At 43.0% G+C, this 15,300-nt stretch overlaps 1 protein-coding gene across 1 annotated transcript in view; it reads right to left on the minus strand.

Annotated features, from left to right (window-relative positions):
* RAB8A (RAB8A, member RAS oncogene family) overlaps window positions 1–15,300 on the minus strand; it is a 73,432-nt gene that overhangs the window by 30,188 nt on the left and 27,944 nt on the right. The window contains exons 3-5 of the mRNA XM_029614499.1: window positions 7,791–7,851; window positions 7,136–7,213; window positions 6,426–6,515 (exon numbers count right to left, since the gene is read on the minus strand). Coding sequence (XP_029470359.1) covers window positions 6,426–6,515; window positions 7,136–7,213; window positions 7,791–7,851 — 229 coding nt within the window. The remainder of the gene's footprint in view (window positions 1–6,425; window positions 6,516–7,135; window positions 7,214–7,790; window positions 7,852–15,300) is intronic.

Here is a 15,300-nt window from a genome sequence, read left to right on the forward strand (position 1 = left end):
ACCCCTGTAAGGAAGAAAACGCTGTGAACCCCTGCCCCTGGAGGGCCTTGGAAAGGCGCGCTGGCCCCTTTGGAACCGATCTTCTGCAATCTGGCACTGGAGAGGTGCCCCATGCACTGGCCAGCTTGTCAAGGTCGCTGCCAAAAGAAAGGAGCCTTTAAAGGGCAATCTAGTGAGGCGTGTTTTGGAAGGCGCATCCGCTGACCATTTACGGATCCAGAGCTGCCTCCTGGCGGCCACGGAGGATGAAATCCCTTTAGCTGTTGTGCGGACCAAGTCTGAAGCTGCATCTGTAAGAAAGGAAAGAGCGGGTTCCATTTCCGCCGCTGGAGCGTTGTTCGAACCTGTGACAAACAGGCACGCGTCACCACTGTGCAGGCAGGTGGCGATCAGCAAGGATAAAGCTGCCACCTCAAAGGTCTGTCGCAGATGGCGTCCAGTCGCCGGTCATGAGGCTCCCTGAGGGCTGTCCCCCCTTCTACGGGAATGGTAGTGCGCTTGACCACAGCACTAATCAAGGCGTCCACCTGAGGGCACGCCAGCAGCTCCTGTATAGCCGGTGCCAATGGGTACATGCCCCTTAGCGCCCGACCCCCTTTGAAGGCAGCCGCTGGTGCCACCCATTCCAAATCGATCAGTTGTTGCGCCGCATGTAAGAAAGGAAAATGGCGGGCTGTAGGACGAAGACCTTCCAGCAGGGGGTTCTGCACCGGGGGCACCGAAGCGCTGGGACCTGTAATATCCAATTCCGCCAGGCACAGAGACACCAGGTCGGAGAGATCCTCCTTAGGGAAGAACCGCCTCATGGTTCTATATGGCTCAGTCCCTGGAGGAAGGTCCCCTTCGTCCGGGAGCTCGGATTCGTCCGGCGAGACCTCCTGGTTCGACTGATCCGGACTGTCCAGCGGCGGGAAGTCCCGCTCGCGATACGGGCGTGATGGCCCAGGAACCGGATCTGCAGGAACCGCCACTGCAGCAGCAGGCGCAGCAGGCGCAGCCACCGCAGGAATGACAGGAACAGCCTGAACCGCCTGGCCAGGCTGGGCAGCCGTTTGCATCTGTACAAAAGCATGAATTCCCTTAAAGAGATCCACCCAGGAAATTGAAGCAGCCTCAAAGCGCCGGGGTACAAGCTCCCCCGGGATTCCTGATTGGTCGAGACTGCCCCCTAACTCCGGGGTAGCCCCTGGGGAACTGTCCACAAACCGTGGCTGGTCCAGACCCGAGGGTTGCACGGCCTCCTCACATTGGGCACAAAGCGAGTCTGGCTCATCACTGCGCGTGGCCCGAAGCTGGCATGCAGAGCAGAGGCCAAGGGCTGCAATGCCCGAGGTAGGGGGCGTCGGTGCCGCAGACTCCGCTGCGTCCCGCTCCATCGAGTGATAGGCGCTCAATAAGAAAAAGCGGCAGCAAGCGGCGCGTAATACAACAGGCGCTCAATAATAATATGCGGCAGCAAAAGGCGCTTAATACAACAGGCGCCCAATAATAATATGCGGCAGCCAAAAGGCGTGTAATACAACAGGCGCTCAACAATAATATGCGGCAGCCAAAAGGCGCAATACAATAGGCGATCAACAATAATATGCGGCAGCAAAAGGCGCTTAATATAACAGGCGCTCAATAAGAATATGCGGCAGCAAAAGGCGCTTAATAGAACAGGCGCTCAACAATAATATGCGGTAGCAAAAGGCGCTTAATATAACAGGCGCTCAATAAGAATATGCGGTAGCAAAAGGCGCTTAATACAATAGGCGCCCAACAATAATATGCGGCAGCAAAGGCGCGTAATACAATAGGCGCTCAACAATAATATGCGGCAGCAAAGTACTCAGAAAGGCCCGCAGTCACAGGGCGGTCAGCAGTATACGCTCAATATGCATGGAATAGGCATTCAGCAATAGGCGGTCAGCAGTATACGGTCAATATGCATTAAATAGGCATTCAGCAATAGGCAGTCAGCAGTATACGTTCAATATGCATGGAATAGGCATTCAGCAATAGGCGGTCAGCAGTATACGCTCAATCCGCATTCAATAGGCTGGCAGCAATAGGCGGTCAGCAGTATACGCACAGTATGCATTAAAGATTCACTACCATCAAATGCAGCATTACTGAACATTTCCTATTAAACTGAAACAGTCACTATCTACCAATCACTACAATGTTTTACTTCTTGTTAAACTTTTTATCTTTCCTCTAACTCTAATCCAGTTAGAATGACCCTGGTTTTATTGTAACTTCTTCTTCCATGCACTTGTTTTACTTTTAATGTATACTCTTATGTTATTAGTTATTTACGTTATAATGTATTTCTCACCCCTTGTTTTATGTAAACCGACATGATACGAACTCCGTGAATGCCGGTATAGAAATACAAATAAAATAGGCATTCAGCAATAGGCGGTCAGCAGTATCCGCATTCAATAGGCTGGCAACAATAGGCGGTCAGCAGTATACGCACAGTATGCATTAATAGGCATTTCAGCAATAGGCGGCTAGTGGTATACGTAGGAAGGGCGTACAGCTTACCAGCGTCGGCGCTCCTCGGCTGGAACACAAGCGGTCTCCGGCTGCGGGGAAGGGAACACCTCGCCACCGCAATTGAGGATATGCACCCGCTACCCTCGTCCCACGCCGGGACAGAGGGCCTCGTAGGCTACACCCGAACGTCGTCCGGGGGCTATGTCACTGCCGCGGCTCGGCAGGACGAGGACTTTCCCACCGGGGGAGCACGGCAATCACCCCGGGAGCTCGCTGGGGGAGGAACCCGAGGGTATTCTACCGCAGGAGCGCGGGGGCTCTAAGCGTAAATAGCAGAGGAAACAATTGAAAGAGAATCTGAAATGAGAAAAAAGAGAAAAAAAATCAAAAGTAGTCTTGGAAAGCACGCTCAACTAGCGTGCAGGCACTCCAAAACTGCTTTGGAGACGGAAATTAACTGAGTCGCTGCGCTTACTGTGGGGCTATATACGCCCCCCGTACTGACGTCAGATCCGTCCCTCCAACTGCTAGCACGCGGATACTATCCCATTCGTACTGAGTTCCATCTGGCTACACGCCAGGAAACATCGATTATATGGAGGATCTAGACGGGGTTGGCGATGGCCTATCCCCCGCTTCATCTGGTCTTCACTTCTTGAGAACGATTTTACGGATCGCTCCAGCCGGAGATGACCTGCATGGACGTCGAAGTTGAGGGTATTAGTTTGTAAATGGAACAGATGTTCTATTTTCCTTTCTCCATCCGGTGGTCTTTGCCTTTCGGCATCATCTCGGCACACTTTGAACATGTTAAAACATCGTGTTTTTCGCCGAGGCAAAGGACACACTAAGTGTGGGTTCCGTAATGGACATAGTATGGCAGCAAAGTGGGCATTTTTTAAAACCCGAGGCCCTGGCAAAGTCAGACAGCCGTTGACGACTTGCGGATAAAATAGACGGTACGGAATCGGTCGAAACCGAGAGAAAATCTTACCACGACGGTGAAAATGGAGACCCCTGCGGTTCTAAAGTTTTTTTCTATAATTTTATCAACTTTTTGATGTGGTGAAAATCACCTCATAGGACTCCAAATAACCGCGAGGCCTAACGCTCCACGGAAAAAAAAGAGGACTGAAGGGAGACCCCTGTGGCTGAGAATATCACAGCATGCTGGGCATGCTCGGTGGGCACACTGTGCCAGTCAAAAGTTTTTAGAAACTTTGACAGAAGTTTTTCTGTATATAAGGCTCCATTACTGATGTCACCCTATGTGAGGACTAGCATCCCTGCTTGGTCCTGGGATAAGCATATCGTCTTTAAGGATACCATCTTGAACTTTTCCTTTGTCAAATATTTGTTCAAATCTTGGAGGTCTAGAATTGGGCGAAGACCCCCCTGATTTCTTGGGAATTCTGAAGTTTTTTTCTATAAATTTTTTCTATAATTTATTATTGAATAAAATGAATAAATTTAAAAGGGTGAATAAATAAAAGGGTGAATAAAAACCCTTGTTGTGGGCTGATAGAGGAATGGATCGGATGGCTCCCTGATGTTGTAGCGATTGTATTTCCATTGCTAATTGTGACTGATGGCTCCTGCACGCTGTTGGTATGAGATGCGGGAGCGGGGGTAGTTTCGCAAATGGTAATTGGTACCCATGTTATACTATCTCCAGCACCCAACTGTCTGACGTTATGGCAGTCTATGCTGCTATCCTCGATGCAATCTGCCTGGCGGTGTTACAGATTGTGGTGGTGTGGCCTCTGAATCTCTAAAAAGATTGTGACTGTTTAGCTGGGGCAGATGGTTGTTGCCCTGTGCCGCGTGGAGACCTAGCACGACCCTCTTCCTCTTTGCTGTGTCTAGGTAGCTGTTGGTAGGGGGCAGGTCTGTAGGATGAGTATGACCTGAATGGCAGTCTAGTGAAAGACTGTTCTACGTGCTGATGGAAAATACCTCCTCTGCGGCGGAAAGGATGATGGGGCTGCCACTGCCTGCTGTTTGAAATTCGCTACTGTCTCTTGGAACTTATCTCCGAAGAGGTTTCCCCGTTTACATGGAAGGTTAACTAGTTTGTTTATGTACGTCCTCCCTATAGTGCTGGCACGTAAGCACACGCAGTTCGTTGAGCTGCAATCGCTGTTGACGATCTCGAGGAGGTTTTCAAATGCCTCTTAAACAGTCCGAACAAATGACGGATGCCCTCTTCGATGTCGATAAGGGGTTTGTTGTTGGACTGCGAGGATACGTCCGAGGGTGAAACAGCAAGCCTTTAACTGCTTGAACACATTCGTACAAATATTTGAGTATATAGAATTGATGCTGACCAGTTCTTGCTGAAAGCATGGAGGATTGAAATATCTTTTGCGCAAATTCATCCGGGCAGCGATTCTCCCTACCTGGGGGAGCAGATGCATGTAATTTCGACTTTTTAAGCCTTTTGCATGGCTGACTCAATCACTATAGAATTATGAGGAAGTTGTGGTTGTGTGTAGTACGGGGACTGCTGCATGCGGAATTTTAAATCCGCTTTACGTAATACTGGTGCCATGGTAAGTGGTGTCTCCCACATCTTCTCCAAAACCGCATCCAGAACTGAGTGTGATGGTAGTGATGTCGGCTCTGCCGGTAAATCAAAGATCTTAAGTAGACCTAAGGTCTCTGTTCACGGGTCTGGTACCTTTTGTACATTTAACTTGAGGATGGACCCCATCTTTTCAAAAAAAATTGGGATATGACAAATCCTCCGGGGGGAGAATAGAGTTCCGTATGCTCATCTGGCGGATCTGAAGGATATCCCGTGGATGTGTCTGGAGAAGTCTGAGGGGAGTGAAAGGGTACCGGAATTGGTACCTGTGCAGTCGGACTTGGCGGAGGGGTTCTTGCTATGGGGTCTGGTGTTGGCTCCCTCGATGAGAACGGCGATCTGGGTGGACTGGCCACAGAAGATGGAGGGAGCAAGAAAGCAGACTGAAGGGAGTCAAAGAATCCTGAAAGTGCTAGAGATAAGGTTGAGAAAGCCTGCTGCGCCTGAGGTGGCATAGGAGGCTTCGATTGTTTTGCCTTGCAACCCGGAGATATAGCCGCTAATAAGATGTCCTCTCCTCCTATTCCCACTTTTTGTGGTTGTGGAATGAGATCTTTAGTTAATTTCCTCTGCCTTTGTTGGTCTCTTTCAGGCTTATCTCGCCCTCCAGTCCTGGAGGGGGGTGGGCTCCATGGATGGCAGCTCTCCTAACCTGTGTGCCCTTTGTTTTTGCTGGTTCTGGGGAAGAGTGGGCCTCTGACAGTAGCACATATGAGGCCCGGGCCTTTAGATCTTCAATCTTCTGCACCCGCTGGTGCTGGGCCCTCGGAGACATTTTCCCACAGTACTCACAGGTCTTCTGTGGATGATCCGGTCCTAGGCATCTATAACATTGATTATGTCCATCTGTTATGGACATGATCTTGCCGCATGAACATGGCTTAAAGCCGGACGGCCTCGGTGCCTTTTTGGACATTCTAAATTCTTAAACAAATAAGTGTCGCTGAGGAGTGCGAAGCTCTGCGTGCATTCCCGCGCGCGGGAAAAAACAGACTGAGGAGATTGCTGTTTCCTGCGTGGGAACTCCCACGCAGCTGCACAGAGCAAAGCTCCGTTTCCTTCTTAGGAAGCTCTGCCTCCCAGGCCCTGGATTGACAGTTCCTATGACAGCATGGCTAATTCAGCCCTGCTATCAACGGGAAATCAGCTTGCCACAAAACCAGTACACCCACCAAACCTCCACATTACATTTGATTAAGTTTAACACCATTTACAACCTGCTGGCTCATTTTTCAGGTTCACTCTTCCTGGCTGAGCGACTGCAGTTGTGCTTTATCTTATGAAGTGCATCAGGACCTGCTACCAAGGGAGGTCTACCACCACCAAATTGATATAAAAATAGCAGAATTCTCACCTTCTCTCCTATCTCTTTGGAGACTTGTCGCTTCTCATTCACATCACATTTGTTTCCAAGAATCATCTTCTCGACATCAGCTGATGCATGCTATGGTACAAAAGATTTTATAAAATTACTAGAGAGGTCAGCTAACAGGGCATTTGTGACCAGATTTCTAACTTCCTGTCTGGTATGGATGGTTCAGGCTGTTGGGGGTTGGTAATCTTGGAATCCAAGAGAATGATTTTGATAATTAATTTCTTCTTTAATAGACTGCAATTATGATAACTTTTCTTTCTGGTTTCTTTTAATTTTATAAAATTAAAAAAAAAAAAAACAAACACAAAAATAATCAGTAATTAAAACTTTCATAATAGTCTGTTAACTCCTCTCTCTAATCTAGTAAACTGACTATGTAAAGCCTCAAGCACCACTGGCCCATATACATTTATTTATTAATTTGATATACATTCTGCTTTTTCAGGCACTTCAAAGCAGCGTAGTCAGGTACTGTAGGTACATGTGAGAGAGAACTTTAAAAGATTTCCAGTGTTTGCATGATATCTAAGCTGAGGTGTGCGATACCCAGATTAGGTTAGTCATGGTATATCCAAGACTGAAGAGAACACCTCCAAACTTTACAGCTACACCGCTACACAATGTTTAAGATCAGTTGTATTATACCCCTGGTTCAGATTTCATCTGAAAGTGTAACTGACAGTACATACCTCTTCAATGTTCCGTATCCAGTTTTTAATGTTGTCAAAAGACTTTTCATTGGTGATGTCATATACCAACATGATACCCTGTGAAACCATTGCGAAGGAGGAGGAGGAAAAAAACAAAACAAAACAAAAAAAAACCCGGAGAAAATTAGGTCTGGACATGAAGCTGGAGAAAACTGTCTTTAAAATTCAGATGGAGTGGGGTGGGGGGAGTTAATTCATAAGGTCACTAAATGTTCCTGATGTTCTGGTGATGACATTTTTTTAGTAGAAAATAGTGTATTAAAAGTATGAGAGACAGAGAAAGAGAGAGACAGATATCCCAATCCATTTTGTCTATGCAGTGTCAAAATCTCACATGAAATATGAATGTTGGAAACAGCCCCTGAAAAGCAGTAGCTGCTAAGAACTTCCCCCTGTACAGTAGTTAAATAGGTGCACAATTAGTAAGATTCAGCTTGTTCTAATTAAGAAGAAAATTAATAGAAAAAAAAAATACCAAGCAATGCCAGCATAACTCTTTAAAATCTTTAGAATCTCAAAAGTTGCGATACATTTAATGGTGTGTAAGGTAACTGAGTGATCCTCTTGGTCCAAGTTAATGACAATACCACGATCATCATCATACACACTCTATGAATCAGATGCCATGCCTTACCATTGCGCCTCTGTAGTATGCAGTTGTGATTGTCCGAAATCGTTCCTGTCCAGCTGTGTCCCTACAAAAGTTATAAAGAGGTTTTAGGTATTTGAGCTTTTTTTTTCTTTCCTTTTTAAAATTAGTGTATCAAAGATCTTATCCTAAAATGCTGTAAACAAGCAATTTGATTGACCGATGAACATCACATTTCTTTAAAGCAGTATGAATGGAATCAGTTATGCTGAAACGCTAGCCCACCGGTGTATTATTCTCTTATAGTGCTTCACATTCCTAGGAGGTAAAAGTGAATCGAAAATAAAATGTAAAATTACCTCAATACTTTGGAATGTGTTCTCTCCCTGGCCATTCTTGATCCCTCTACTGGAAACAACTAAACACCACCAAACACAGGGAGAGGCCCACAAAGAGGAATGAACTGACATTACTTTAGCCTCCAACATGCAAGGGTAATGTCTTAAACGCAAAAATCAGATTTTACATGTAATTACTAAGGAGGTATACTAGTATAACTACTACAAGAAACATTTTGAACCCGGTGATTTTTGTCAAAAAAAACAAAACAAAAAAACAGTTTTAAGTGAGTTGTGTCTTTGTTCCACCATGAAAGATGCTTTCAAAAGCACAAATTTTCACAATACAAGACAAACAGTAGTAGGAAACACTTAAGTCCTAATCATTTTATCAAGGGTATACAGTTCTCCAAGGCATATATTGTCGTCTTACAATTTGTTCAGGTTGTTCAAGTCCTCTGGCCTCATAAATTACCTGAGATATGTAAGTGAAGAAAAACACCACACATCCTGTCTTCCTTTATTAAAGTCAGTAAGCTTCTGGTGTATAGTTCATTGGTACAGAATGACGACATTCAAAAAATCTCTCTTCTGATTGATTTTTCAATACATGGTTTAAAAAAAGGTATTAATTCATGTTTCATCTAGAAGGAAGATACCCACTAAAAGTCTTTTACATTTAGCAAATAAGCAGCAATAGGTTATTTTTCTTGATTTAATCATAGAACAGTCAATCACAGCAGTGTACAGATCATAATAAAAGCAAAAACAAGCAAAAAGGAAAAAACCTCTAAAAACTGTTAACAAGCAGATATGCAAAAAAATAGAAACCCCCCCCCCCCCCTCTCAACAGGATCAGGTATTGTTTTGGGAACTTTTTATTTATTAAAAAAAAACCCCCCCACAAACAAGACATATCCAAAAAAAAGTTGAACAGTTCTGTACAAGTATAAAAATTACAGATCAGAAGCAACCCAATAGTAAATTCCAAGATACTCTCATCCAAAATAAGCCATAGTACTACCACACTAATCCAAAGATTCTCTTCTCCAGGTCCAGCATTTGCCCCCATAGATAAGTGTCATACATATCAATATTATTATGTAAAGCATACATCATACGCTCCAAGGTTGCGATTTCTACCACTTTACTATCCCACAAAGCTTTACTATCCCACAAAGGCCAGATTTTAAAAACCTGGCACACGTAAATCCTGGGGTTTACGCGCGTGGCTGGGCCTATTTTCAAACGGGCCCGGCCACACGCGTAAACCCTGGGACCCATGTAAGGGCCAGGGCAGCGCCATTCCTTACTGTCCTGGCTGCCGGCACATGCAAGTTACTTCAGGTCAGGCACTGAACTAACTTGCTAAACAAAATTAAAAAAGGGTTTGAGAGAGTGGGGAGGAGAGGGGAAGGGAGGTTAGGGTAGAGGATAGAAAGTTCCCTCCAAGTCCCGATCTCATTGCCACATGATTTTGCATGTTCCCCCTCCTTCCGCGCGCGGATTATAAAATCTGGTGCGTACGTGTACACGGCACATGTTATAAAATTGGTGTCTATGTGCACACGCCAGGTAGCACGCGCATATTTTAAAGTCTACCCTTAAGTTTACAAGATGATCTTGAAAGAGAGAGTTACCCCTCCACAGACCTAATAAATATAAACATCAAGGGAAAAATTCCATTTCAGATATTCTCTTGGCAATTTGTTCCCAAAAAACATATACCTCTCTACAATCCCACCATATATGAATATAGTTCCCCCACTCCGTACACAAACAAACAGTCTGTGCTTTCATTACTGAATTTAGGAAAAAAGGATGGGGTGCAATAAGTACAATGCAGCACTCTAAATAAATTTCCAGCTCTTATAGCAAATAGAAATTTTCTGTGAAGAACACCAAACTTTTCCTCCAATCCTCATCAAGACTCCCATTTATGTCTGTTCCAGTTGCGAATAATGGCTGTAGAAGTACCATTCCCAATTATTTCATCTCTGAAGATGAAAAGTATCTGAGCCACCAAGCATCCATCAGGTTCAGGAAAATTCCAAAAGGTCCTCAAGACCTTCAGGTTCCATGTATTCCACTCCCTCTCCTATTTTTTTTTGTAATCTCTCTACGCAAGTGGAAAATATAGATACTGTGTATGCGCAGGTATAGAAAATTCAACCCATTTGTTCTTGAAATGTCTTAAAAATGTTAACCCTCAAATAACTGACCCAAAACACACAACCCAGTCTCCTTCCAGCTAACTGCATCCAGAGAAAAAGACCCAGTTGATATACAGGCATTAGGAAAACAAAAAAAAAAAAAAATCAGTGCCAAAAAAATGTAAGAGATGGGTTGTTGACTCATCTTTTTAAGGACAATTTTCCAGCTTCTCGGAGTATGTGCAATCAACAGGTGCACTCGACATGCCAGTCTGTATGTTTTGGAGCTATTGGGTGATGGTAAAACCAAAGCCAGGCCACCTTTGCCTAGTGATGCCTCTTCCAATAACAGCCATATTTATGGCTTGTGCACTCTCATCCATTGCCACAGACATGTAGCCCAGAAATATAACTTTAAACCTAGCAGTTTTATTCCATCATCTTCAGGGTTTTTAAGAAGTTCCAAACTTTAACCCTAGGAATCCTAACATCCCATAAAAAAATTGAAATATTACTCCTAAGAGTACCTAATACAGGGTAAACAAAAAGAAATGCTAATTGCATGAGCTTTCAATAGCTAAATCAAATAGCAAAGGGGATAATGGACAATCCTGCCTAGTGCCCCTAGGAACAGAAAATTCCATTGATACCACCTCATTACTGTTAGGCCCATATATATTACCAATGTGATGAATAAGTTCAATATATTAGCATTCAGAATATAACATCCTTTAGGATCACAATAAGAGCTCGTCACTTTGAGTGGAAAATTTTTATGTACAATATACAAACTTCTAGATGAAAAGGACACAGCAAATACCTAACCAACCCATCCCCTACAAAATTTACTATGTTCTGCAGGAAAAAGATGAATTTCTTGAAAAAAAAGCAACATCAGCTGTTTGCTTGCTCAAAAATAGTAATATTCTGGCCTATTTAACTGGCATGGAAACCCCTCACATTCAGTGAGATAATATGCTTATTTGACATAATTTCAAAATCAAATGACCCATAATTTGACCTCTAAGTGACAAAGTGGATGACTTGTCTGACAGGTATGCATCCAAGATGAGAAATTTCTCTCTTCTACTGACCCAACAATGAATTAAGTACAGAACCCCATTCACATATGTACTTTAAAATAAAAAAAAATAAAAAAAAAAAAAGTGTCCCTTTTCCAAACTCCCTCCCTACCAAATCTTCACAACCTTCAAGATTCCCCTCCCTCCACCCACATAACACCAAGTTAACCAAGTGTACAACCCTCAAAAAGCTTTTAGGGAGAGAACAGCCCACAGGGTTATTCACTTGGCCTCAGCCTCCCCTCCCTTCAATAATACAAAGGTAAACTGTAACCACCCATCACCCATACAGAATTTATACATAAGTAGCACCAAGGCCCCCCCAACCCCCTATTCAAAGTGTTTAAATCCCGCTTGACCAAAAATATGGAATGAGGAGGAAGCATTCAATATCACATTCTGCCATCGATAAGTGAAAAAAAATATTCTTCATAAAGTGAGAACATCAAATACAAAATAACCAAGCACCAAGTCCAAACTCCAGATTCACAGTCCTGGGTTAACCGTTCCATTCCAAAACAAAACAAACACAATCTGGAGCCACCGCATGGGAAGACTTGCAGGGAGAAAATCCCCAGTATCTTCTAACTCTGTTTCAGCTCCATGCAAACAAACGTTAGAATACACAACTAACAACCCTCAAACAAGTCAAACCAGTTAGGGGTAGTACAAACGTCTAATGCAACTGAACTTGGATGGCTTAGGCTCCTCCGGGTAACATAGCCCACAATCTGTGAAGACACTAATAATCTTCACACCATGATGCAAAGTCAAATAAGTACCATGAAAGTTTCACTTAGTGCCTCTGTATTTCCTGGCCTCTAACTTCTTTGTTATGGCAGCTTCACCCACTTCGCTCGAAGAATTAATGTACTGCTATAACAGAATCAAACCCCCAGTGCTCATTCTCAGTCATTTTCAGTTGTGTTGGGCATAGCATACTTCTTACCCTGCTGCTGCAGTACTTTTAACTACCATGAAATTTGTGCATTTTTGCACCACCATAGAAAAGTCTTGGGGGAAGGGGGAAGACATGCTGGTTCAGATCCTACCTAAACAGGTTCTTTCAAGTCCAGATAAAAAAACACATTATCAGAAAAATTTAAACTTGAAACAGGAGTACCTCAGGGTTCAGCGCTGTCTGCTACCCTCTTTAACATATATATGCTACCCTTATGTCATCTGCTGGCAGGCCTAGGGATAATACATTACATTTACGCAGACGACATTCAATTAATTCTACCAATAGACGACACAATTGAAAAAACATTAAGTCTAGCTAACATGTACCTAGACATAATTAAACTACTAAACCAGATGGAACTGGTTATCAACATTGACAAAACTGAATTCCTTCACCTTGAGAGAAAACATACTAAAATCATTCAAACACCGATAACCCTAAGAAATAACCAAAAAATTGAGCTAGCCGAAAAAGTAAGGAATCTGGGAGTAATAATGGACCCAGAAATCAACCTGAAGCAACACATATCTATAAAGTAAGAGAAGGCTACGCAAAACTTATGGTCCTCAGAAGATTAAAACCATTACTCACACCTGCCCACTTCAGAACAGTATTGCAAACACTTATCTTTTCTAGCACTGACTACTGCAATGCACTCTTACTAGGACTCCCAAGCACATCGATAAGACCACTCCAGATACTTCAAAATACTGCAAGCCAGAATACTAACGGGATAAAAGAGGAGGGACCATATAACCGAAACTCTAGCAGACTTACATTGGTTACCCATCGAATACAGGATAAAATACAAAGCCTTATGCACCATACACAAACTAATATATGATAAAGAAGCAGACTGGCTAAACATAGCCTTACGAGTACACGTTCCACAAAGAAACCTCCGCTCAGCAAACAAAGCACTACTAACAATCCCTTCAGTAAAGTCAGCAAAATTAACCCAAGTGAGAGAAAGGGCTTTATCATTGGCTGGGCCCATACTATGGAACACGATGCCACCCGAACTCAGATTACAGAATAATCTCAAAACTTTTAAGAAAAATCTAAAAACATGGCTCTTTAAAAAAGCCTTCACTAAAGAGTGTGGAGGGTAGAGAATGAAAGTACAAGGTAATGCAGATGAGAATGAATTTAATCAATCCTACTTTTAAGAAGTAATATTTCAAAGCGATAGTAACTCAATAATATGCCTGGACTTGACCAACATTACTCAAATAATGATTTTATTTATGAAATTGTAACCGAACTTTATTGGCACCTGTTAGAATGTAAGATATCCTACATTTACTTACCTTAGTCTATGTGCCTATTTGTAAACCGTTGCGATGGTATATAACTTAGCGACGGTATAGAAAAGTTTAATAAATAAATAAATACAAACAACACATCTCTCCTTTCAATCTTGCTTTATCAAAATACGGACTTTTATCTATGTAATTATGCAGGTGCATTATGGAAGTACGGGGCAGATCACTGGGGCCTGGAGGGCTCTATTAACACGTTCAGTCTTGAGCCAGTTACCTTTAAATTCCAGGCCCAAAACTTCTGGAATCCATTTTGCAATTTTTTTTTTTTTAAAGAGCCATACGATTATTGCCCTCCATCTCAGTCATATATAGTACCTCCAGCTTCTGTTTCCTATGTCATCATGTTTATATGTTATTTAAGAAAATGTAATCTCCATAAAATCCATCTTCCGAAAGGCTTCCACCAGCTCAAACTCTTCAATGTGGGTAACTGTGATTTCTATCTTAGGAGTATTTTCTTGGACTGATGCCACTAATTCTGCCACCTTTTTCTCAACAGCTCCCAATTTGGAATGAAGACTGGCAGTGAATTTCTCCAAAAAGGCAACTGCTGCATTAATTTTGGTTGCATCCATCAGGATTGAAGGAGTGGGCCATTCCTCATCCAATGTGGCCTCTTTCCACAACGGCAGATGCCCTGTTTTCACTCACATTTCTTGCTCTATCTCTGTGCTTTAGCACAGTGGTTCTCAACCTTTTTTTGGCCGGGACACACCTGACAGATGGTTCTCACATGTGTGACACTGAACATGTGACCATCACGGGGCTAAATGTAAACATGCACTCTGCATCCACAGGAATCCCCTCAACCCCCAGCAATGAGTACAGAGCAGATCTAGGGCATTACCCTGTACAACTCGCCATACAAAAAAAAAAAAAAAAAAAAAAAGATATTCTGGTTCTGACGACATCTCAGTAAAAGCAAAACAAACTCCCTTTACTACCAGGCAAAATAGCCTTCCTTATGAAAAGACAGTAATTTACAATAATGCATATCCTATTGAGAAAACACAAATAAGATTGATACAAATGCCTACATGCTAGTAAAATCTCTCACCTCGGTCACACACCTTTCACCAAGTACAGAAAAACCACAAATTATAAATATGGAGACAGAAACTGGAATGGAAAACCAAAAAAAGCCACTCTGCATGCAGTGCAAACCTGGAGAAATGGAAACAAACAAATATAGCACCTAACAGACTCTCTCAGGATTTGCAATATCGCACACAAAGTTACACCTGTATTATGGAACACACTCAAACAGTAACAATCCTATCTAAGAAATACAACTATTAAACCAGGCCCTAAACACTAATACATTTCTTATTGGGAAAACAGAATAAGCCAAGCTGCTATAGAGCCCCACACAGAAATAATTGTAAAGCTATACTAAAAATGTTACAAAAAACAGCTGCTGAACAGAATAATATCCAACAATTAAAAAAACTCATAAAAATTATTGAAGCATGTCCAAATATCAATAAAATATTTCAAAACAGAAGTCATCGCATAATACCCAATAATTAAAATGGCAGTCAATCAAGAAAAATAAATTTAAAAAGCCACCTTTACTTACCTTCTCCAGCAACTCTCCTACTCCTTTCCCTTCCAGGCCAATAACACTTACCAGAAGCAGCAAGGGCTGCTGAAGCTCTGTCCTCACAGTCCTCTTCCTTAGCGCCCACAACCA

Source organism: Rhinatrema bivittatum, chromosome 8 (genome assembly GCF_901001135.1).
Source record: "Rhinatrema bivittatum chromosome 8, aRhiBiv1.1, whole genome shotgun sequence".
Classification (NCBI taxonomy): domain Eukaryota; kingdom Metazoa; phylum Chordata; class Amphibia; order Gymnophiona; family Rhinatrematidae; genus Rhinatrema; species Rhinatrema bivittatum.